At 40.1% G+C, this 26,091-nt stretch overlaps 1 protein-coding gene across 1 annotated transcript in view; it reads left to right on the top strand.

Annotated features, from left to right (window-relative positions):
* SCML4 (Scm polycomb group protein like 4) overlaps positions 1 to 26,091 on the top strand; it is a 508,956-nt gene that overhangs the window by 371,498 nt on the left and 111,367 nt on the right. The window contains exon 6 of the mRNA XM_069235446.1: positions 12,895 to 13,089. Coding sequence (XP_069091547.1) covers positions 12,895 to 13,089 — 195 coding nt within the window. The remainder of the gene's footprint in view (positions 1 to 12,894; positions 13,090 to 26,091) is intronic.

The raw sequence follows: 26,091 nt of genomic DNA, 5'->3' as shown, positions 1-26,091 counted from the left end.
TATTTTTACTTTTTTCATTGTTTCAGTGCTTTAATAATGTCTTGAGGGTTTACATTTTTATATTCTACTTATTGACTAAATAATAATTATTGATTATTATATTTTTATATTTCGTAATTGAATTGTTTTTAAATTATCTTTGTATTTGCATATCTATTTTCTGTCTATATATACTTCAATATATACTATTTATAGTAGTAAATTAAAAATGTTAAAAATAAATGTAATTTACTTTAAAATATAGATTTTTAATACTTATGTTACATTACACTATATATAGTTATACATCTACATACACACACACATATATGTGTGTGTGTTTACATACGTTTATATTTATTTATATTTATATATAGTATTACATATTATGGTATTACATATCAGTGGAATGTATTATTTATTATGAATAATTTACATTACATTAACATTATATATTATAACATTTAAGATTGTGTATGTATTAAAAGATCAATATTTTTGTATGTTTTTGGCGATATTAGTGCTAACTATATTTTTTCCAATATATTTGTACTTACCTTTTTAAATATAGGAACACAAAAGTGTGGTAAACAATATTTTTGATACAGTATTCTTGTCAACAATATTTTTGACCACTATATTGTGTCAGTGATACGATATAGTCTGTCTCCTTCACAAAGAATAATAATAATAAATTACATGACACAACTAAAAGGCTTGTTATTTAAAATCCATTACTAGTAGCACGGTTGCACTAATGAATATTTTGTAGAATTTTTCATTCTTCTCTTTGGCCTCAAGTGGCATCAAAGTGGATGTTGGTTTTGTGGTATTCTTTAAAATCCCAAATTATTTCTTACAACAATGTTTTTGTTTGGTCATGTTCTTTCTTGGTAAACTGAGATTTTGCTTCAACGACATGTTGTTTTTAGTTTCTCCTTCTTGTCCTGAGTATGTTCAGGGTTCCTGTTGTTGCATTTTGATGCCCTCATCAGTCAGTATTTTTAAGGGCTCCCCTTTCCTTATGTAGTTCTTTTGAGAACCACTTGGCTAGGTTTTTGTTTTTTACTCTTTTCAATACTTTAGGAGAGAGTGGGTTAGCAATTCTTGTCATGGATTTTGCGTACTGTTTGGTTAGATGAATAACATCTCTGGATTTGAGGACAGCATGAAATTTGTGTTTCAGCTGTGAGGCGAGATGGACATTACTAAGGTTTCCCATGTCTTTTGACCACGTTTTTGGTCTTTTGTGTTTTCAGTCAATAAAGGCTTTTGTGGAGTTATTAGAGAATGCTATCAGTGAATGTTTGGCCAGTCAATTGGGATGTTAGAGATAATCTGCCCTGTTTCGCATTTGCAGTAATCAAGTCTAGAGTGGTTCCTCTAGGGTGTGTCGGCTCTGAGCATATTTGCTGAACAATGTTATCGTCCATCTAGGAGGAAACAACAGCTTCTGTGAGATTATTCTGGTAATCTCAGTGGAGATTAAAATGTAAGTGAAATATGTTGTTTGAGGGAATTGATCTTTTTGCCTGTGAAAAAGACCAGTAGCTGATCAGAAAAGATTAAATGGTTATCTCAAACTGGTATTCTCAGTGCAGATTACAGGTGACATTAGTCTGGGTCTGTACCCCTTGATAAGATTTGGTATTGGAGCTTGGTGGACACTGCCTATCATAATACTAAGGATAGATGGCAGATAGAGATTTTCATCAAAAAACATTTAAACAATCTCTTTGACATCCTCAGGCCCACCAATTGGATGCTGAGGTGCCTGTCAAGATTTACTTACCCTTTTATTCTCTTTGATACACAATGCACTTCACCGATGGCAACATCCATTTCATTTGGTAGAATGTAGTAGTTGTCCTTGGAAATGCTAAGCCAATGTTAATTGTCTTCAATTCGTTCACCCTATTGCAAATTGTTTTCTTTTGCATCTTTCATTTCTCTCACAAGACCTGCACCATTCTTTAACATTCTTGTTCATATTTTGTATTTCACGTAGTTCTGCTGTACATTGCTTAGACCACATTTAGAGAATGAAATACAGGCTCTGATGCTTTGAGGTCAAGACCCTGGAGCAAGTGCTGGTTTTGCTGCCAGTGTCACAGGTTAGGCAATGCACAGACAAAACAGATCTTTAATAGTGTCTTGCAGTAAGCCAGTTCAAGTAAGTAGCAAGGAGTGACGGAAGCCTTTGGCACAGGCTTCAACTATCAATTTAACTATGCTCCATAAATCAAAGATTAGTGTTTGGGTATGCAGAGGTCGCGAGTAACTGACTGGCCCATCTTGCACCCACAGAAGTCCTAAATTGCAACAAGTAACAGGGTAAGAAATACAGTCTGCCTACTCATGTGGTCAGCCCCATTCACAACAATAGTACTGGTGAGCAATGTACCTTTCTGGGAAACTAGGTACATCTCAATAGATAAATCCAAAACAGACACCACCTGCCCATCTCACTCACATATGGCCTCCTTGGAGGACACATCTGTGGAGAATCCTCACTTGCCTACAATCAAATGATCACTGTCAGAGTCCTCAGCAAGCCAGTCTTCAGTAAAAGCAATGGCCTGGGTAGTGATGCAAGATCCCTGTACACCAATCCAAGTGAATGCCTTCTGAATGCAACTGTAATCTGCAGGTGTGCCTGGTAATCCCTAAACCTGTCATGTCACCAGTACTGCTTCTTTCCATTAACTAGTCTGTGAAGAAAATGATCTCACCATGGCCATACCTGCAACTCATGTCTCACCTTCATGGAGCAACTGGCCCAGGTCTCAGTAATTGCATTTCAGTAATGAGACACAGGGCTACCTCATCGTACATCCCTCCGCCTTTCTCATTGGAAAGTGCTCCAAACCACCGACCCCAAAAGGCACACCAGTGGAAAGCAAATCCATCGGCACAAGAGCGCTTCAGTATTCAGCACAGCAAATGCCAATGGCAGCGCCACCCAACGAACAAAGGCACGTTCTAAGGGACTTTGCACAAACAAAATGCTTAGAAGAGCGCTATAGAGTGGACATCTTGGTTGCCAGCAAAACCATGCTCCCAATTGATATGTTTTTTTTTTTTGCTGTACGGATACATGCCAATAGACCCGATTCAGGTGGGAGATCTCTGATCTGTGAAGCAAACAATGGCTTTATTTTGGTTGTCCCCCACCTAAAATTTTCTCAGTTTCAATAGAAGTCAATAGGGGAAATACATCTCTCACTTTCCGCTTCTAAAATGTTGGCATTTATGTTGCATGTGCTTGCTTGTGGCACTCTCAAAATGCTCATGCGATCACCTCGAATGCCTCAGCAATGTACCAGTCAGTTCCAACCCTCCTCCAATTCCCAAATAAGCATGTTGGTTTAGCATTTCTTAGAATCTGATCCGTTTTGACAAGAACAATAGGCCTACAATCATGCCCTTTCCACTATTAGGCCTTTTGCCGACAAAGATGCTTCACAAGATGTTCTCCAGTAACAGTTCTGGGACTTTTCCAGAGATAAAAATGTATAAGTACGGTTTCCAGGTTCAGATCATCCCCTGGAGTTTGCTCATTTCCATTGCTGTGAAATAGCACAAGGAAGCCTGAAAGGCTGACGCTATGATTTAATGGGTGCAGTGTGACGCCATCTTGTACAAAGCAGGGCCGTTCGAATTATGGGTATGTGGGCCATTCTCATTCATCTAGCTCTGCATGCGTGTTGAGTGCGCTTCATCAAATGCACAACAGCACATTCCTTTCATATAGAAGTTTATATAAATGATGAAAGGGTTAAAACCGCCAGCCATGAAGAAGAAAGCCGTAGTCGTTTTTTTTTCTTTCTGAAATAAAAGGCCTCTCTCCCCTCCCAGCACAGATAAATGAGTTTCTCCTTTCACTTTGAGCAGCTAGATTCTTGTCTCGCGCAGTGCTTAGAGCAGACTAGCAATATCCAAGTGATTTGATTTGGAGCAGGTACTGTAACATAAAGCTTAGCTGTCCCTCCTCTGCTGCTTAAGAAATAAAATAACTAAAATGTAATTACATCACATGTCAGCACCGGGAAAAAGGAATGGCTTGCCCTTGCTGCCAGTGGATAATACTCTGTTTTAATGACTGTGAAACTAAAAGGCTTTCCTTGGTTATTGCCTTTCTCCTCTTTAATCCGTCCCATCCAAGAGATTTGCTAGAAATATCACCATATGCATGAGCTTTTTTTTGTTGCAAGGGGGAACCCCCCCTTCCATACATTATGCCTGGCGCAGGCATAATGTGGTGCAAGGGGTTACAAAGTTGTGCATTGCATGCATTGTGCCACTTTGTAAGTAGCGCGTGGCAAATTTGGCCTCGTTGGGCCACATCATTGTAATAAAAAATGACGCTAATGTGGTGAAAGGAGGCGCTAAGCCCTCTTAAATCTAAGCCTAAGTGTGGTGCCCAGATAAAAGTGCTGGTGGGTCCCACCTGCAACCACTGTCTCAAATTAAGCACTGGTGATGTGCCTTGCTTTTGTAGTAGTCATAGCTTACGTTCAGAGTAATTCACATGCTCTGCAGTTCCCTTATATTTGCAAGCCCACTCATGCTAATCTAAATTTTTTGTATATATGAATTGATTCATTCTGGGTTGCTAATGTCCCACTGGCTGTGCAGTTCAGGCCCCCCAGCTATGTAGAAAACCTGCCCAAAATATTTCAACCACCGTTCTTTCCAGGGTGATTGTTTAGTGATTAAGTGCCTGATTTAGAGTTGGCAGATGGGGTTACTCCGTCACAAATTTAACAGATATCCTGCCCGCCGATTTACGATCCCAGATATCTGTCATGTTTGTGACGGAGTAACCCATCTGCCAAACTCTAAACAGGCCCTAAGTGTCAACTGCTGAACGGAAGCTTTCTTGTAGTTGTTACAGAAAGAACCTAAGTGAAAATCTTTTCCATGGATATGATTTTTTTTATATACATCACAAAGAGGAACAAGGTATTGGATAAATAAACCACTAAACATTGCTGTCATTTGTTTCAGGGGACGAAATAACTTAATTTTAGAGTAAGCCGGGAGTACTAAAAGAGTAAATCACACCTACTCATAACAATATCTTTCTGAATAGGGCCCAATGAATTTCAGATTTGAGCAGCTTCACCTGTGAATGATTTACCTCCATCCTTTGCTGTCTTGTTGCCGCCAATGTATCGAACTGCATAATGAAAGACACAGCAAAGTGTATATTGACAAACTTTGGAGATAAAGGCAGATGCTGTGATATCATCAGCAAACAGACTTGTTGGTGGCATGGTGCACTGGAGAACAGTGTTAACCACCTACTATTAACAGAACCCCACCCTTAAACACCTACTATTAACAGAAACCCACCCTTAAATTATTCAAGCTGCATCGATCTGGCGTAGCTGAAATAACCTAGAGGTAGGCTGTCATAGGTAGCAGAACGCTAGGGGTCATTTATCTAATGAGGAGTTCCCATTACACAAACTATCACATGCAATATTTCCAAAGGAAGTCTAATTCCTTTAGAGTGGGTAGGCGAAACAAAGTGCCTGCAAGCATAGATTTGGGATTGACTTGGGTGCCAAAGCAGGTATTGGCCAACTGAAGAGAAGCCAGGTCCAAGAGCATTGTGCAGGTCGGAGCATGTTCACCCGGAAAGGGGAGAAGGCAGCTAGGTAAAAATAAAATGGATCTAGCTGCAGCTGAGGTCGAGGCAGCCCCTAGATTTATAAACGAAAAATAAAAGTCATGTTCTTTGAGCCAAAAAAAAAATCATAAGGACCACAATCTGTAATCGTCCTTTACTTCGAGGCTATCCGTTGCGAGCAGTGACTTCCCCGTGTGCAGCACATGCAGGGCCCATTATCATCCAAACATGAGATTCTGAAGCTGTGCCAGCGAGTGAGAGGATACTAACACTGGGCACAAGACTGCACAAAATAAACAAGGCTATGAATATGTAATACAGATACAGAGTATGTTGCTGGAACTTGCAGAGGTGACAAAACGCTAGGTGATACTAATCAGGGCCACAGTCAAATAAATACAATGAAGAAACTAACCCTGTGCAGTCTTTGCAAAAAGTCTTTCTGAGAGTCTGCACCAAACCTAAGACAACCCTAAAACACCAGTGGGCAGATTTAAGAAAACTAGCACTGCATCCAATGCAGTGCCACATTTCTTGCATCCCTTCATGCCCCCTAACGCCACCATGTGTGCACAGTATTTAAGATACCATGGCGGTAGTTAGGGAACTGGCATCAACATTTTTTACTCGAGTTTGGTGCCTTGCAGGATTAGCATCAAATATTTCCTGCAAAGCCCATAGAGGTCAATTATAAATAATGGTGTGCCTCCTTTTAACACCTGCTCTGTGCAGGTGTTAAAAATGCCACAAAAAATGATCTAAAAGATTTCTTTGCGCCGTTTTTTGGGCCCTCTAATGGGGGAACGCCCTTCTTGCTTACATTATACCTGGCGCAGGCATAATGTGGCGCAAGGGGTTACAAAGTGACAAAATGCATGCATTGCACCACTTTGTAAATCTTGCACTGCGATTTCGGCCTCGTTGGGTCACATTATTGTAAAGACAAAATTACGGTAATGTGGCGTAAGTATGCACTAGGCCCTCTTAAATCTGGGCCCAGATATTTTAGTCTGAAGATAATACAAGTGGCTAGCAGAGGTGAAAGGGAGCCCTCTTTTTCAGACAGAGAGGCACTTAACTCAAGTTGCTCCCTGTCACTGTTTAACTCGCGGGACAGCTAGGAAGAAAGTGCCTTGAAAATAAAACTTCAGACAATGTTGTCAATATCATGGTCATCATTATCCTTGTGGAAGTCTGTGGCATTGCACATCTGTACCATCACACATCTGAATTTTACAGATGTGACTTGTATTGTTAGGTAGAGCCTTTTATCTTTTTTTGACTGTACAAATATAGGTTTAAAATGTTAGGTAGAGCCTTTTATCTGTTTGGGCTGTACATATATAGGTTTAAAAAGTAACTACATACAGAATTAAATTGCTTTCTTTGTTGGTGTGAAGATGAACATATTTCGATGTGTTCCAATATTTCTCCAAACTTGGTAAGTATATGGGCACCCTCCTTCATGTGTCAGGATATAGGAGAGAAGTCAATGCATGAAACACCCCATCCACCTTAGTAGATCAGTTTATCCAGGCTTATAACGAGACTGCGATAATAAGTGAACTGTCCACTCAGGACATCTTCCTTGACAAATGTAAGAGAATCAAGGGTGGCAGCCATATGCATCAATAATGTACTGCAGCAGAAGTAAAGATATCCAAAGTGTGATCTCCACCTCTTGTGTACTTTACGACGGCAGACTCACGCATCTATAGAAAAGAAAGAAAGACTACAACTTCAGAAGAATCCCACAGTCTATAGAGAGGCAGCACCATGTTTGGGTAAATTTATCTCAGAGACCCAGTCTTCTTTATTTTTATTCTCTTCACGATTTTATTCCTTCAGAACTAGCAAGTGCATTTTCTCATCCAATCTATATATTCACTCATCAGGCACCTAAGAGATTTATTTATTTATTTGCGTGTTTTTAGAACTCAGTATAGTTTGATTTTCAGTCCAGGTTTATGAAAAAATAAGAGTTCAATAATATACAAGACATTACCAACATCTGATATTTCTCACTCACCCTCAGATTTGGGGACTAGTGAAAGGCAATGTAAATAACTTGTTTTTTTAGGAATTTCCTGAAGCAAAGATAATTGGGTTCTGTCCTCAAGGTCAGGTCCAAAGCGTTCCACAGCTTTTATGTTGAGTGTCCAAAGGAACTACCCCTGAGTGTTTCTTCTCTTAAAGTCTTGGTGGGTAATCAGAGATTGCTGGTTGAATTGTATTGGGGAGTAAGATTCTGTATGTAACCAGGGACGTTTTTCCCTCAAGCTTCATGTACCATACAGAGAAACTTAAATTGTATGCTCCCCTGTATTGGTAGCATGTGAAGCATTGCATGTCACACTTTTAGAGACTTAGAAAAAGTCTTGCTGCATGATTTGTTGTTGCTTTTGTTGTTTAATTCACATGTAAGCCCTGTATGTTTGGAAGTCCATTATGTAGCGTCCTCACCAACATGGGTACCCGCTAATTAATACGATACACACAGAGCTATGTATTATACATCTTTATTCATTTGTATGTAACGACAAACTCAACATTCTAAACCTGTATTCTCTTCACCATGTTCTGCAGAGTCTTTCAGCAGCCAAAATGGTTCTGTCATTCACTCACACGAAGCTACACATTAAATACTACATTTCAGTAGCCCTCCCTTGCTATTACCAAGGATCTTGCCAGTTTCACTAGATGGATGCAGTGGAGAAAGTGCAGGATGTTTCAAACCAGCAGAATAGCAGATTTACATCACTGACCAAAGAATTGATTTAAGTTGAAAAAAAATATCAACGTTGAATAGGATTCCTTAGCTTTTTCCGTTCATTGCAAGAGCTTCATGCTTCAAATCCCTGAATGCTCCCTTGTTTTCACAGATCTTTCTATTATAAGGCTGTTTTGGATGGAGCTAGTAAATCTGTTTCTTTTATTAACACAGTATTTGCATATATGGGATAATCATCCCCAAAACAAGATAAGTGAACAAGAAAAGCTGTGCTAGCAACCATCATAGTCATTCTAGTCTTAGGTTACTACAGTCAAATAATTATTTATTATTAGCTTTTTATTTTATGTATTTCTCCCATCATGCCTCTTTCATTTTTATCTTGTAACTCTGTCCATAGTACATATCTAAACATTATTGACATCAGAGTGCACTTGCTGGGCAAACATCTTATTCTTCCTATCTCATGTCTGATATTTTCTTCATCTCTGACAAGGGTTGTGTTTGTTTATATACTTGAGATTACAGTCATTTACATTATATGTATCAATTAACACAGGAAATTAGCATACTTTCCATATTAGGAAGATATCATCTAAATATATAATCTGAAGAAACAAATAATTTGCACATTTGTCATACTCTTGATCCCAGGCTGTTTCGCTCTTCAATCACCCAAACAGAGTCTGCTTAACTCTGTGGATCATTGTTAAATGGTATACCCCCGCTGTACTTCCTGTATTATTATTACAAATTAAATTATTTTTGTCAAATCATTTTAAGGGGTTACGTTTATTAGTTTAAATTAAAATACATTGTCGTAAATATAGTACATAAAATAAGAAATACAAGGAAGGAAATTTGAGCAGGGTTACCACCAAGTCACATTAATAACATATACATATATTTTAAAAATAAAGTAAATTTGAATACAATAATTTGTGGACAAATTTATTAATTAAATATAAATTAAATCATGCTACAGATAGTAAGTAAATTACAAAATAAATAGAAAATAGGGTTTATAAGTGATATCCCCGGAACAGAATAATTATAAGTATATATGCTAAGTACAAACAATTAGAAATATAAAAGAGATATAAATAAGTTAAAATGTTAAGGTTCATTTATTTATATATAATATAAACCAGTTCTGTATTAAATAGATGCAAAGGTTAGGTTAGTTTTTTTTTTTAAATAGAATGATAATAAATGTGTTTTTCTGGTAAAACATTTCAGTGCCAATCACGGTTGATCCATTGGTCATCAAAAGAGTTTAATCCATTCTCCAACACAAATGTAGAAATTAAATTACAGCCACAGCTAATACATGTTTAGCGACACAATCACTTCTTCAGGGCTGTTTGAGAACACAAAAAAGTACCTCTTAATATAATTACGAAACAAATACCACTCATCACATCATGACAGTTCAAGACTTATAAACTAAGATGAATAACATCCTAGTTAAAGAAACGGTCACCTCTCAAAATAAACATTCAGTAACTAGAATTAGAATTGTCGTTAGAAATCCTCACCATTTCAGTGTGTTTCTCTCTCAGACCCTTTTAAGATGAAAAGTTATGTTTTATAGACTACCCTGTGTGTTCTTCTTGCAAACTCATTAACTAAAAATAATATAAAATATTCTGAGAATAAATAATGAAAAGGGATCTGTCCTAAATCCCTAGCCTTGCACAAGGCTTGAGTTGTGCTTGAAATGATAAATCTAAAACATTGATCAAAAAAACGAAAAAAAGATCAAAGAAATTCAGTAGTTTAAACAGCTTACATCTAAAACCTGAACAGTCCAAGAGACTGTAGGTACCCACCAGATCTTTTACATCTCTCTCCTCAAACTAATCAACATTGTTGGTCAAAGGGCTACCAATGCTGTGAACTCAGAGTCTAATTAATAATCAAATGCATCATAACTCAACTATTGAAATACACAACAATGTATAGTCAGCTGATAGGCATCTTATTTCTTACTCTATTAGGAGAGCCATTCTATAGGAGGTATAACAAAAAAAACACATTTCACTCTAATATTCACATCAAAATATAGTCTTAATTGTATATGCCAATTTGCTCTACCTTACACATAATTATAAATAATACTAGCATTCAACCTTCAAAGGCCACTGAATGGGGAGTTCCTTCTTCAGTCTGTAATTCAATTAGTCACATGAATCTAATGTTTCCTTTTCTTCCAAAGCAAATAATAAACCCCATTCTGCATTTTACAAAACCAGATGCAACTGAAGGATCTCTTATGTTTGAAACGTAGCTAGACAGCATTCACGAAAAAAGACACAGACATTAAAGACAGTAGATGAAAAGTAGTGGAACATTCATTATTCCAGTGGTACATGTTACAATTATGAAACTGAAAAAATAAAAAAAAGTAAATATTTCCCTTTCATCATACAATATTGTTCCACGGCACACCTTCTCTTTCCCAAACAACCCTATAAAAATTGCAAGTCTTTCACACGTAGTCACCCACACTTCTTCAAACAATTTGTGCTTTGATCATAGGAGTGGCTAAAGTGACAAGGTTTGTATTGAAAACATTTGTATATTTCCCTAAAGTTAGGAGCTGAGGGGTGTGTCACAATATTCGTCAATACCAACTATCCCCTCCAGTCAAATAACCATAATCCCACGCAGCACCTCTCATGGGTATATACATTTAAAAATCTTCACCATGACACAGTATTTCCACTGGCATGCCTCATGTGTATCTGACAAAGCAGTTCCAATAAAGGTTAGCGGTGTATCTTACACATGCATATGCAGAATATGCGTGTATCAGGAATGCATTCTGTGCACTGATGTGTATTTTACATACTCATTCATAAGATACACTTCGTGACAGATGTTTCATGGCTTGACATGCATGTGCATATGTCTCTCAAACTTTGACTGACTATTGCATGTTTTCTGGAAACATTCATGCGTCTATATTTTTGTTTTGAGACATATTTTCATGCAGGATTGCAATTGTAGGTGTTGGTGCCTGCATGCCTCTGGGATTTGCTTAGCATGCATTCTTGGAAAGGTAATGTGGCATGTGTGTTGGTTTCAAGTGTGGTGCGAGGTGAAGGCACTGACTGTAACATTCCTGTTACCCAACCCACATCATCTGTGATATTTGTACATTTATTGCTTTTTCTGGGTATTTCATAATTACTTTTTTACATTGAATGTATTTACAATGGTGTAAGTTATGCTAGCATTTAAGATAAGTATTTTATATTATCTTTGAGACACTATAAACAATAGGACAACGCGTGGATTGCATAAACAAAAACATGAATAAGTTAGATGCTTTTTCTGACATGACAGTCTGGTGAGTCTGGATTGCTGCTTCACAAATCGCCATCTATATTTTAACTTTGGTTAAATAACAATAACAAACTTGAATTGGGAAAATTAACTACATGTTTGTATTTAACTTTTTTATAATGCGCAGTGTGTGTGTTTCAATGTTCCGAAGGAGGTAAAAAAAAATATTTAATAACAAAACATGCACAAAACGGCAAAATAGATTAAACCAAGTTAGGGTGCCCCAAACAGCCGCAGCTTTAAAAGTGATGTTTTCAGTACTTGATATTGACCACTGAAGATGAGATAATGGCAATCCGTGTAGACCTGATAGAAACAGTTCTCCAAAAACCCCAAGAAAAATGAATATCTTGCACAAATCATAAATGCCTTCAGCATTTTTTCTTTCTTTAATGTTTGCTAATTCATATATGTATCCATGGGCAACGAGTTTAATGTATGTGTTATCTAACACGTGCACATGTATATTCAGATCGAAAGGTGTCTTATTTATGTATTTGACCTTACTCGTGTGTATGGCTCATAGAGTGCAAGGATAAAGTGAAGAAAAACGTAATCTTCTGTATTTCCTGCAGTTTACTCTTTTTTTCAAGCAAAACGGTGTTTTTCATGCATTCTGTCCCTTCTGAAACTCGTGATGCTGACTCCGTGTCCACTTTCTGCATTGCTTATTCCTTGTTCATGTGAGCACACTTTATATGTCTTCATGGTAGTAAGTGACGTTCCAAGTGTTTGTGACTGTCCCACAACGTACCACTTTGTTAGTTGAAAAACACACTGCCCATGGCTTCTCTCTGGGTGTCCTAGATACGGCCTCCGGCATCCGTATTCATGGACGAAAAATCATAATGAATGCATGAATGACAGGCACGTATGACACACTTTCTGCGTAATTTGATGTCTACTTTCTTTGTAATTTAGGCTTGCTTTACCCATGTGTACGTAACAACTTTTCTCCAGACGCAAGCAGACATCAATACCTTGAACTTGCATTTAATATCGTCTCCTTCTGAGACGCTTTTTATTCATCACGGTTGCCCTATTGTGTACATTATTTACCTCACATTTGCTGGCAGGCGCGTGGGTCTGTCTGGACGCCTTTTCAAGTTCAAACAGCCAGCTTCAATGTACAGACTTATAGTGCAATCCTCGACGCCATTCTGAGGTACAAAATCATTGTCTTTGACTTTTTCAGTCTCTGCGTGTTTTGACGGAAAGCAGCACCTCCTGAGCCTGCCTGTGGTGAACAGCATCGGGTACGTGCTGCGCTTCCTGAAGAAGCTGTGCCGCGGCCTGCTGTGCGACAGCCTCTTCAGCAACCAGCCCTTCGCGCAGTACAGCAGCACGGCCGACACCCTGGACAACTACGAGAACGGCAGGATGGAGTCAGGTAAGGCCCCGCCCCCCAGCCCACTCTTCCTCTCCCCTCCTTCACGCCAAGGGCGCGCCCCTCCGGAAACTCGCAATGAAACTCGTTTCACCTTTGAGGCAGGGGCCTATCTACGATTGGTGCAGCAGGTGCAGTGGCACCGGGACCCAGAGCCCCGTAAAGCAAACTGAACACTTTGGCCCATATTTATACTTTTTTAGCTCCGCATTTGCGTCATTTTTTTTATGCAAAAGCGGCGCAAACTTACAAAATACAACTGTATTTTGTAAGTTTGCGCCGTTTTTGCGTCAAAAAGCGACGCAAATGCGGCGCTAGAAAAGTATAAATATGGGCCTTAGTTGCTGCATTTTACTATTCCAACTGCAGTCAGATGGGACACTTTCGTTGCTTCCACCTGGGGCCAGTGCCTCCTTGCTATGTTACTGCGTTGATGGACCAACTCACAAAGTTTTGGACAGGAGTATTCGAGTTCTACGGTGTTATGTCAAACTCCCACCCAAGAGTCTGATTCAGAAAGGCAGACCTGCTCATAAATCAGAATGGCGGAGTTTAGGACTTCAGTGAGTTGACAACATTTTGAATTGGGAGTAGAATATTGTTTTGTGACCAGAATTTGGTTAGAAAACATTAATACATACCACTGCCATATGGCATTTGAAAGGGATGCCCTAAACACGCCCCTTTCAAATACTGAACTGCAAACCCAAATAGCACTTCTGTTTGTACATTAAAACAAAACATTTTTGCGGTTGCGAAACCCCTGATTCTGCAACCTCATAAATGTTTTTTTACATTTGCCCCTTACTCCTGCCAACAGCTCTGTATTGCATGTGTGATGTTACATTAAGGTGCTTCATGACCACCGTATACACTATCAATGTACCTTCATTGCTGCCAGTGACATTCAGATAAACGATATGTTGCACAAGAAATCCAACCTACACAGGAGCTTTTAAAGCTGAAAATGCAAATATCGGTGAAAGAAATTGTATCGTTTGATGTAGCCTATAGACACAAAACTGCTTTGGACAATGCGTGCGCTTCTTTTTCTGTCCATATACCATGGCGGTCTATTCTTTATATACAGAAGAGTGGAATATTTTCTAAATCTTTGCTCACATGGATTGGAAAAAATACAGTTTGTGCGCGCCGACAAGCTAAAAAGAACGTGCATCAAACGTTCCCGAGGTCCAGGCATCGAGCGAGCACTTTGTTACACAATGCTTCTATTCACAGTTGGAGCCAAAAGCCACAACTGGCACAGCTGAACAGTGACCTCATTTCTTTATCACCTCCAGCTGAGTGTCTCTTAAATGTATTTCTCTCAGGGGCAGACTTCAAAGGCACAGCAGGATCCATTGTGGCATGTCTGAAGTCACACTTGTATTCGGCCTGACCTCCAAAGAGCACTGTTTGGACTTACTCTAATTATGGTTTAAAGAATGAAGGGGAAAGAATGAAGCATGACATATGTATGTTTTTTCACTGAAAATATCAAAGGTTAAAGTGACGTTATAACTAGATGTTGAAATACGAAAAACCAAAAAACGCTGAAATTTAGAGAACTATAACTTGCACTCCCATCAAGCATTGCTTATGATCTCACCCTACATCATTCATGACATGTTAAATTACGTTAATGATGATATCCCTGATAACGCCACAGTCATATGCAGCAAAGATTTGCTCAGTATTCATGCCAGTCCAAAGCAGGGAAATAGTGCAAACCCTGTAGGCAAGAGTGATTTTGCATAATGAAAGTTATATGGTGTAGCGGGCTTCCAACTCCCTGCTATGCATGGTCTTTTTTTGGTCCCTGGAGCAGTGCCTCTGTGTCTCCCCCATAAGTGCCTGCAGGTCAGGGTGTCCCTACCCTGCCCCCCTTATAAGTAATATTTTAAAGATTTTCAGGGCACGGGGACCAAGTCCCCGAGTCCTGTAATGGCAGCCACAGAATTTTCCTCTCGGTTGTTGTCAGCCAATCAGATCACTCAGTACTGCGGGACCCAGACTGGTCCTGCAGTACTGAAATGGCAGTCAAAAATAAACTTCCTTAGCCAATCAGAGGGCCATATTTTTCACATTTATGATACAGTGGGAGTCCCATCGGACTCCCGGTGGACCAACTCTCAGGATTTAACTTATCCTTGTCAGTCCCTATTCAGGCACTTCTTTATATGTGAACTTCTTGAAAATAGCTGAACTGGTTTACACTGAATCATAAAAAGGCAAGCTTTCAGAGTAACATTCTAATTCTTTGCAGCATTTGGTGCAATTCCAATTAGCCATTTTTTTTCTGGATCAGAGAGCAAGGTTTCCTATGGGAATTTACATGGGAAAGCAACTTGACGGGTCAGCATGAAACGTTCCACAAAGGATCTGAGGTGAATGAACTTTTTTCTTAAGTTTTGCGCAGATTCATCAAATGGCAGCAGCGTTATTAGCAAAACAAAAAACGCTCTTCCTACAGAAACTCTTACCTAACGATAACTACACAGTGGTGACCACCACTGTGTAATACATGAATACATTACTCTGATGGTGATTGCATTAAAGTAGCATAGTTGAGTCAGACTTTCCATAGGAAAGAATTTTTTTCTTTTCTTAATAAATAGTGAAGTTCGCAAATTTGCGCAAAACATTCAAAAACATACATTCATCCACTTTTGCTACTTCATGGAAAGAATATGCATGAACCCTTCTAAAAGTGTATCCACTTTGGCTTATTCATGGAAGGTTTTGTGCTGATCTGTCAATCGAGGGACAAGAAAAATGAGGAATCTCAAAACATTCATTTCTCATTTTAATGGCCATAAGAAAGTTTGCACATCGCTACAGAACAAAAAAGGATGAATGGAGTTACACCAAATTTCGTGGAATGTTAGAACATAGAAAGAATGCTTTTCGTTAAATTGTGTAAACTGTTCAAAAGTGTTACAGAATTCAGCATTTATAAAGATGCATAGTGGGGGTATGAATGGATTACCCAGCAGAAAAATGCAGTGATATCTAGACCTGTTTAAATCCAGATGTTCTCTGATTGGCCAATTTGAAGGGATTGGAAATCCTAATTCCTAATTGACTGGCTACAACATGAACAATATGTTGTGGCTACCATTACAGAACTTAGAGACATGGGGGGTCATTTTGAGTTTGGCGGACAAAAAGCCCACCTGCCAAATTCCCGCGGTCAGGTTGCCACCAGTGCGGCTGCCTTCCCGTAGGCCCCATTACAAGTTCCGCACTGGGTCAGCAGGTGGAAACGGTGTTTCCGCCCGCTGGCCCAGTGGGGAACAGCCCACAATGTTGGCGCTGACTCATAATGGAGCCGGCAGCAATGCTGCAGTGCGTATGGTGCAACAGCACCCATCGCGTTTGACAGTGAAAAGTGCAACAGGGATGTCCATGGGGGCGCCTGCACTGCCCATGCCAAGCGCATGGGCAGTGCAGGGGCCAACATGGGACCCCCTGCACCCCATCTCTGCCAGCTTTTACATGGCTCGTAATCCCCAGGGCAGCGCTGCTATGGCGGATTAGGACCACTAGCACCGCCAGTCCCTCCAATAGAGGGAAACCGGTGGTCCAACAGTGGCCAAACCACCACGGTCATAATGTGGTGGTCTGAACATCGCCAAAGCAGTCAGACCACCACCACAGCCCTAAGCCAAAGTCGTAATGACGGCCATGGTCTCTGCATGCTGAAAAAGAATTAGAAATCACATAAGGAGGACATGTGAGCGCAACCTGACTCCCAGGGGCATGTGGCTGGGAGAGGGCGGTTCCAAGGGATTCCCCTTTGATTGGCTGGGTACTACAAGGAAAACATATTGTGGCAGTCATTACAGGACCTGGGCTCACTGAAAGCATCTTTTTGAGGGTCCCAAAAAGGCACAGATATGAAGGGTGATAACAGCTTCTTGTCACGGTATAAATCGGTTGTTGATGGTACTATACTAATCTTAGCAATTACGGTGTGTTGTACAGCGATTTTACCCTGTGAAAATGCTGGCACTTTGCTGAGATTTGACGAACCATGTTTTAGAGAAAGGGTTTTTCTCTCATGACTTTTTCATAGATGTTATGGAATATGCTCCAGAAGGTATAATGAGACCACATTTTCTGCAAGTTCTCAGAACAAAGTCTGATATTGTGAGTATAATATATACTTCCAACAGCAGCAGTGTTGGCCAGTTGATTCCCGAATGACTACTGTAGCTTCACCTCAGTCTTCTAATGAAGAACACGAGTTGCGAGCATTCTGGCCCAGATTTGCAAATCAATGAATAACGCAGTATAATTTTTGTGCAGGAAGGGTCCCCTTCCCACAAAGAAACTATGCTGCAAGGCAATTTCTTTTTTTACGTGTGTTGTATAATGCAGCAAATATGCAAAGAGGAAATAAACAAGGAAAAATACAAATATTACTCCTTATTACTTAGCCTCAGTGAGGACCAGGAGTTTGGTGTAAATCCATTTCTACAAGTCTTTGTAGATATGGATTTGCGTCAAAATCCATAGGCAGATGCATGGTAAAGCACATGCACCAACCGTGGAACACCTCCTTGACACTAAGTAATGGAAGGCAGTGCATTGCACTGCCTTGCATTACTTTGGGTTTTAATCCTATATAAACCATGATTTATGTTGGATTGTATATACCGACCCAACCCTTTGTGTCAGCTCTGCGTTAAAAAATGAACCCAAAGCTGATGTAGCATGTTTTTAAATCTGGTCCTCTGTATTTATGGCTCTCTCCTAGTTTGATTTGTCATCAAACCAGCTCACTGAGTGTTGGAGCTGGGAAGCAGCATAGTATAAAATCAAGTACGGCAGGTCATGCCCGCTAGCAAGCCAAGGAAGTTTCAGAGTTTTGCATGTTTTCCTATCCTCACAAGGGCACCAAGCAATCTGTCCTGCTGGGTGAACGTGGCATTCAGGAGTGTGCACAGCACCTCTTGAAGACAGCATGGCAAGAACACTATTTTAGCTAATGCTACCTGGGCAATCATCGATAGAGACAACCTCATTCATAATGCCATAGATTGGTCTATTCCTGTCAACAATCTTCCGACATTCAGGTGTTAATGGGATTTATGTTCATGCCAAGATCCCCAGGTAACGGAACTTATGAGTCTCCCACTGTAGTCTCAACCCTCAAGGGAAGTCTGCCTCCGGATGCTTCAATCAACCCGGAGGCAATAGTTTAGGCAGCTTCATCTCAGCAAGGTAGTGTTTCAGGTCCTCTCGCCGGCGCCCACTACAGGCGCAACCCCTAACCCTATGTTGTTTGAGCAAGCAGCATACATGCCCTCTCTGTCAATAATGCTACGCCCACCATCCACATGTAATGATAGGATATGCATGTGTGGCTTATGTCTCTTCAGAAACCATGCCAACAACTTCCCATATTTGGTGCTCCCCCAGAATAGCTGTTGTCTGTACTGCATACGGACAAATATCTCCAGCCTTGCCCAGGTTTTCTCTGATTGTGTCATTATGGCAGCAAGCTCCTGCATGTCAGTGGGCATCTGAGTGCTCTGTCTAGCTAGGTGCGCCAGTTTGCTCCCGGAGCCAGTAAAATCATCCTCAAGTTGTTTACGCACTACATGTATCTGTATCAAACATTCCCCTCTGAGGGCCACCCACCCCAGAGCTCTGCTGCTTGCGGAGCCCTGGTTGTTTTGAAAAAACATGTCCGTATAAACTCGGACATTGGCAGAAAATGTTGCATGCGTCAATCCCTCCTCTTAAAAGTGCCACAAAGGTAATTTGGGTCTTTATCTTCCCACCATCAGCATCAGGAGTAAAGGGAGGTCATCTGACAGCTACCTGCCCAGATACAAAGACTTCTGAACATATCAACGCCCTCTCTGTGCTCTAGTGTGAAGTCCAGTCTACTATGGGTGTTATGGACTAGGGAACAGGAAGAGTATGTCTTGCCTCCTGGATGGTGGTGGAGCCATGTTGCAAATAGGTCCAGGTCATCTAGGATCTTTTCAAGTGCCATCTCCATATGAGGTTTTGCTCCCGGCCTCGAGGCGGTTTTTCCAAGTGCTAATTTAGCACAGTTGAAATCTCTGACCCAAATGAGCTGCATATTCATGTAAGGGGCTATCAATGTGCGAATATTAGAGAAAAATAAACAATCGTCTATGTTCAGGGAGTAGACATTTACAAAACAGGTCTCCACCCCATCAAAGACCCCAGTCACAATAACCTATCTGCCCAATGGGTCTGACACCACCACCTGCTCCATGAACAGAACCCCTGCTGCAATCAAAGCCAGGAACACACTAGCATAGTTGGAGTAGGTGGAAGAGTACATATGTCCTCTCCAGCTTTTCCCCAACCTCTCTATCTCCGTCCTGAGGAGGTACACCTCTTGAAGTAGTGCATTCTGATTTTTTTTATCAGTGAAAATAGGAACACACCCACTCCAGTGGTCCCCATGGTGCATGTGTCAGTTCCTAAGGTCATCAACTGCCTAAATAGAACCGATTGTTCTTTACAAGACTATTGAGAAACTCAGCAAAAATATATAAAATAAAACATAAAAAAACCATATTTTTGGTTAACCTTTTTTGATTTTAGTGTCGTCGGGTTCATGAAAATATTATTTTATTTTTATAAACTGTAGTGGTATGTTTTATTGTGTTGAGTTTTTTAAAAACTTTTTACTATCTTGGTAATTCAAAATATTTTACACTTTTTCTTAAGTTAAATCTGTCTGCACTGTTTCACATGCATGCAGAGGGGCTCACCAGACATGTCAAGCTTTTACAAATGTGTGTTTTATATGGATATGGCTAGTGAGCAAACTAGCACGCACTGACAAAGCCAATTAGATTTGCCAGTATCTTGATTGCATTTTTTCTGAAGTGCTCCCAACTGCAAAATGCTACTGGGCTCCTCACTTTTCTATTCGCTCTCAAGCAAACTTAATTTTGTAAATGTATTTTACTGTTCTGACATGGACAGAATAGCTGCTGCATCATGACGCTTGGCTACACATGCGCCATGATGCATATGTGTGCTTTCATCACAACGCATATGTGTGCAGGCATTTTAACACATGCACACATGGCCGTCATCTTAGAATCGTAAAAAAAATCATTCCACGATGCACGCACAAGTATGGGAGTGATCTATTCCCGTTCTCATTCAGGAAGTTGATTTTACTGCCGCTTTTTGCTGGAGTAACTTTTCGACCATTTTTATGTTGGGGAAAAAATGGATTTCTGTTTGAAATGTGTATATTTGTGGGGGATTATTATTTTAACTAGATTTACATTTTTTTTACTTTAAACACGTTTACACTGGCTAACCTAAGCTCTACTTACAAAATTATCACAAATGTTGTCCTATGGCATTGATTAAATGAGTATGCATCTTTCTTTTTACTAATGTTTTGTTTTTGGATTCTGGAAGCTTCAATGGTTATTTCAACAATCATAGAGCTACCCTCAGAAAGGTCCCAGTGAGAAAGCTGTGAATCTGGTTCCATAGAGTTAGGGCTATGTTTGCTGCATATTCCCAACATTTTATGGCTTCACGAAGAATCCCATCAGAATTCCAGGAAATCTATGACAGCTATAGATTTCTTGGAGCTGTATTATACAAAGTGCAGTGGGGGTGCAATGGGCGTGTGCACACTTTGTGTGCCCGCAGTGCACTTTGTCATTACAGAAAGGGCCACAGACGCTTTTGCATCCCTTTCTGTATTATAGATACCACTGGTGCTATCACCAGAGGATGATGCCTCATTTGCATGGTTGTGTGGCCCCATGCAAATGAGGGAATGCCTTTGCCTCTGAGCCTGCTCCGTATTATAGACATCGGCAAAGAGGCAAAGGAGATGTCAGGAGGCACACTGATTGTGCGCCACCGAAAGCTGGCACACTGTCAGGGCGCCCCCGCTAATAGCAGGCCTCTGGAGAGAAAAAAAGGGGGCCCTATGGACCCCTCCCCAGACATTCTTTTGCAGGTGGGTGCAGTCACGCACTGCACCTGCCTGCAAGGGAATCTCTAATGCCCCTTAAAAGTGTAGGTGGATTGGCTCCTGCACAGTGAAATACGGATCAGCTGCTTCAAAGTCTCTTTGTTTTTCATTTGAATGTACTGCCCCCAGGCCAGCGTGAGTTCACCGCTGCTCTGGGGCAGTGTATTCAATGTAATAGGGCGCACTTTCTCTGTTTGTGCCCACCGCACGTGTTTTAAGGTGCGCTGTGGTACAAACAGAGAAAGTGTGCCCTATGTGTAATAGGGTCCCTGGAGTACTCCAATGTGTAAAATGTATGCATGTGGAATTTTCAGCAGGTGTAAAATTTAGTATGTGTAAATTAAAGGTAAATGTACACCTAGTATATATCAAGATTTTCCCTCTTCATTCCCCTCCTCAAAAGGAACATTTCCTCCAGTTGACACTTAAACCTGATTATAAGGTGAATGAAGCTGTATTAACAAATAGGGAACTACCCCACCTAATTAAAACTTTACTTGCATTCCTCACCCGGATTTCATGCATACAAGAACATCTGACCCGATTTTACAACCGTAAAATAGTCTATAAAATGACTTTGGGATTGGGCTGTAATTGTAAGCCTTCACGTGTGTCTGGTCCCCAGACCCCTGTCCAACCTTTTTCTACCGTAATGCCTTACTCTACCAGCTATGTCATCATCTTCAATCGGCCTCCCTTGACCCATCCACTCCCTCATCCCACCTTGCAGCAGACTCACAACAGTACTGGCTTTCGCTATCCACTTGCTCAGGCCAGATGGCAAATGAGAGTATTACCCCCCAAGAAAAGGCTATACCTGGAAAAACTGGATCTGTGTAGTTCTTTTATGGGGATTACCTAACAAACTGCAGATTTAGGTGTAGAGATACAGGTCAGAATCATAAACTCTGACTACCCAGTATATTCACATCTAAAATTGCCGTTCTCATTATTGAGGGCTTAGAAGTGTACATACATCTCCATGATGCAAAGCTTCCTGCCAGTGGCATGTGGCTACTCAGAGGATGATGTTTGTGGCAGTGTTCACCTACTTATGCAAGGTGCCTCACCCGGAAAGACTCACAATCTCTAATCCTAAACTTGTGAATGTGGTAAATCCATTTTATTTGCACAATCGCTGTCTTAAAAATAATTGTTTTTTTAATACACCAATCATGAGTATGTGAATAAGGCTATGGAATTTATGTTCTGAAGGACCTGTTGTTGCACACCAGAGGCTATATTTACTAAGATTCTACACCTGGGGATTACTGTTCATGACATCGACACAATAGGTTCCTGTCCACAAGGTGGAGACAGGAACATATTGTTAAGACTTATGGAGAGTAAATAGATCCTTAAACTCAGAGCTGTTGAAGAGGGGCTCAACATCGAGAAAGACTTGCATGTCTTCCTTTGAAGTATGTTTACTGTAGACTGAAGCAATGTATGTTTATTACATATCTCCTCATCTCCAGTTGTGCATTCTTGTGTATTTTACCGGACAGAACAAATATAGTAATGTGTCAACATATAAGCCTCTTTCGTTCACTTTCCTATGCCTATGTGATATGAGTACCTAAAAATGATCCATCATGTATGGACTTTGTGTTATTTCACACAGCAATATTACCTCAGGAATGATTCTGTTAGCTTGCCTACATTTTCTCTTTACATGTTACATTTTGGAAGTTTACTGCACCTGTGGTCATGGTCGCATAACCCTCTTGCACTGTTCTGTGTTATTATTTTTCTATACAGATGCATCTTTATGCCCACCTCTCATTTCTCGTACATTTTCTCCTTTTTTCTTTTTTTCCTTGTTTCTCTAATCTCGTAGTGCTTCTACTATAGTCTTCTAACGGGAATGTCTGACTTTACTGGTAACGTCTTATCTAATGTTTGTCAAGATTTGAAATATTCTCAGAAAATATATGTCTTAACATATACCTTTATCAGCTTCCTGTTCAAAGTATCTTTATGGTTATACTTTTCAGAAACAGTTTTTTCAAATACAATTGTCTGGTGTAACATGGGAACCTTATTGCTGTATCTATTTGACGTACGTGCTTTTGTGTCTGTACATTTACCAAACTCAACTTCTCAGGATGCCTCTTTTTCAGCCCTGCATGCTTTCAGACACTTTTAAGTATGGTTTCCCTGCCCCCGGTTTCCACTCCTGTCTTTCTTTGAAGTCCTCTCTCTACCTCCATGATACTTGTATTTGTATAGAACAACATGACTTCGCTCGTACGACCTGCACACACACCTTTTTGCACTACGTGGCACCAACCCGATACGATTAGGTTTATAGGTACATGTTTGTCTCGCGGTTTTAGCTGTACCCGACTTACGGTGGTTTCACTTGCTATCACCTGGATTTTGATCTTGACTATACCTGTTTCCTATCACGGGTTTTGGATATCAGTTTCTATACCCTACCACCCTATATTTACCAGCAGCTCTCGTTTTTGAGTTCTGTCCATGATGCCTCGTCATAGGCCTTTGTTTCCTTGACGCTTTGTCTTTTGAGAGTCCTTTTACTATACAACTTTGCATATCATAGGTGTGTCAGTTTCATGGGACACTGTCCTTATTATTTTGGGGCTTCTACTTTGTTTGTTAATATTGCCATACTTTGGGCCCACACGGGACGTTGTTCGATGAAACATGTTTCTGGACATATTGTTAGTGTTAGGACGTATTTCATGCATGGTTAATTATAGAAGCCCTGGTGTTTTATTTATAGGACCTTTTCCTTTCTTTTTCTAAGCAGACAACTTAGATTATTTTTTATAGACCTTTGACTTTGGATACCCTAATGTATGTCTACTCCTAGTTCACATATTGGATACTGTTTTCCTGTCCATCCCCGATATTAAGGGAATTATCACATTCTTACAAGTATTTATTTAATTTTGATTGTGGTTACATTGTTTTACCTAGGCTTACCATGGCCATGTTTACTGGATTTACTTATTATTCCTCCAGTCTTTGGCAAGACAACTTAACACTTTGCATCATCCCACAATCAGGAATATTACATCTTTTCTGAAATATTATACTGTTTCCGAGCATATGGTATGCCCCTATTTTCATATTCATTACTTCTCCTTATTTACCTCACCGGTGTCTAGGTGGACCACACACCTCAGTAAATACAGGCTGCATGTTCTAACGCATGTGTGACATAATTTTTGTTTGCTTTTCTGTGACATATGGCTTGACTGGCCCACCTATTCAGGACACCTTTACTTATCTGTATTGCACATGAGCTCTATATAATTCTCTGGTCAGCGGTTTCCAGCAAATAAATGACACATAACTGTACATGCACATGACACTGTAAAAATATGCCCTCCTCTTCATGGGATTATGACCTCATGTCTTGGAGGGATGCGGCTGTTGTTCATTAGATTCATGGTGCCTTGGATGAATAAAATTTCAACTGTATACAGAAACGTACTTGGAACTTTGACTGATATATTGTACTAAGAAACTGACTTTATGGACTATTGTGGTGCCTGGGCAAACCATTATCTATTTCTCCATGTTGATTGATGCCTCAGTCGACATAACTACACCCGAGGTGGTTGGGTGTTGTACCAGTTTGGCACCCTCGGAGTACTATGTTGGATCTTTTGATATTATTTTACCCAAGTATATATATAGGAAGTGTGAACCTGTATGCATAGCCACCTTTTCTGTAGTACAAGATTCTACACTGTGTTTGTGTCACAAAAGTGACACAAATCAATGCAAAATATTTGTTTTATCTAGTTGGAAAATCACTTAGAAAGTAACACAAAGCTGTGCATAGCACTGCTTTGCATTACTTAGTGCCAAGGGGGCGTTCCATGGGTGGGCATGGGCGTTCCCATGCAACCACCCAAGGGTTTTGACTCAGAACTCTATTTAGTAAAAGAAGAAAACAAATTTTAGCGTAAAAAAATAGCACCCAAACCAACTAGGCACTATCACAGACAAATGCTTTTATTTCTCCTTTCTTTTCCGACTTTGCATGTGTGTTGCACTGTACAGTACACATTCGAAGTGGGAAAAGTTTCAAAGTAAGTCTAAGCATAGCATTTTGTACTGGAAGGCTCTGCTTCCAGTACAAAAACCATGCTAGATCACACCGACACCCTTGCACTATGGTGCAAAGGTGTGTGCATGCGTGCGGCACGGCAGCAGATTTCTGAGCCAGCACTAGGGAGGGGGGAGGACAGTGCCATATTTCTGTAAATATGGCGCTCTCCGGCTCTCTCCTTCTCACACAGCGAAGCTCAGCATTTTTTGCTGCTGCACCGTCCTGGGTGACAATTTAGTAAGTGTGGGCCCAAATTTCAAGGTACCCAGCTCTCGCTCTCTGTCTGAAATGCATGGAGTATCGTGCTAGCAGTCCATTGAAAGCGCTGCATTCTCATCAGGGTTGTGAAGCACTTCATAATAAATGCAATTTCATATGAATACAAACTTTGATGAGTAAATACGTTTGTGAACCAGATCAAAAGGTTTTCTCACATTGTTTCACCGTGTTTTTTAATGATTAACTTTATCACCAAGTGAGTAATGATGTGCTTATGTACTATTTACAAATCATAGAGCCGTTTCTACTCCAACCTTGGAGCTGTTCTTCTTCACTTCAGGGTAAAAGGCAGTTGTGTTCAGATGCCACTGAGATCTGATTCGACAGAAATGTGTCATTTCGGAGAGTGCGGAGATCTTTCTAGTAGTCATCAATTTTGAGCATAACATGTCTGAGAAATCCAGTTGATGATTTACGTTAATTTGCTTTCAAAATTTTTCAACCTGATCTTTTCACAGAGAGAAAATGACAAACTGTATAATATAAATAGCAATTAAATCTGCAAAGTTGACAAGTCCATCTGTTGTTGCATAAACCGTAGGTTTTTGCCATTTTATCTTCATCCACTAGTTCCCGTTTTCCTCAGAAGCTTAGCTCTACACGTTTGTATGAAGCAGTCATTACATTACATAAA

Source organism: Pleurodeles waltl, chromosome 5 (genome assembly GCF_031143425.1).
Source record: "Pleurodeles waltl isolate 20211129_DDA chromosome 5, aPleWal1.hap1.20221129, whole genome shotgun sequence".
Taxonomy (NCBI): Eukaryota; Metazoa; Chordata; class Amphibia; order Caudata; family Salamandridae; genus Pleurodeles; species Pleurodeles waltl.
Note: the sequence above shows the minus strand (reverse complement) of the source record. Positions and strands in the feature narration are given on the sequence as shown.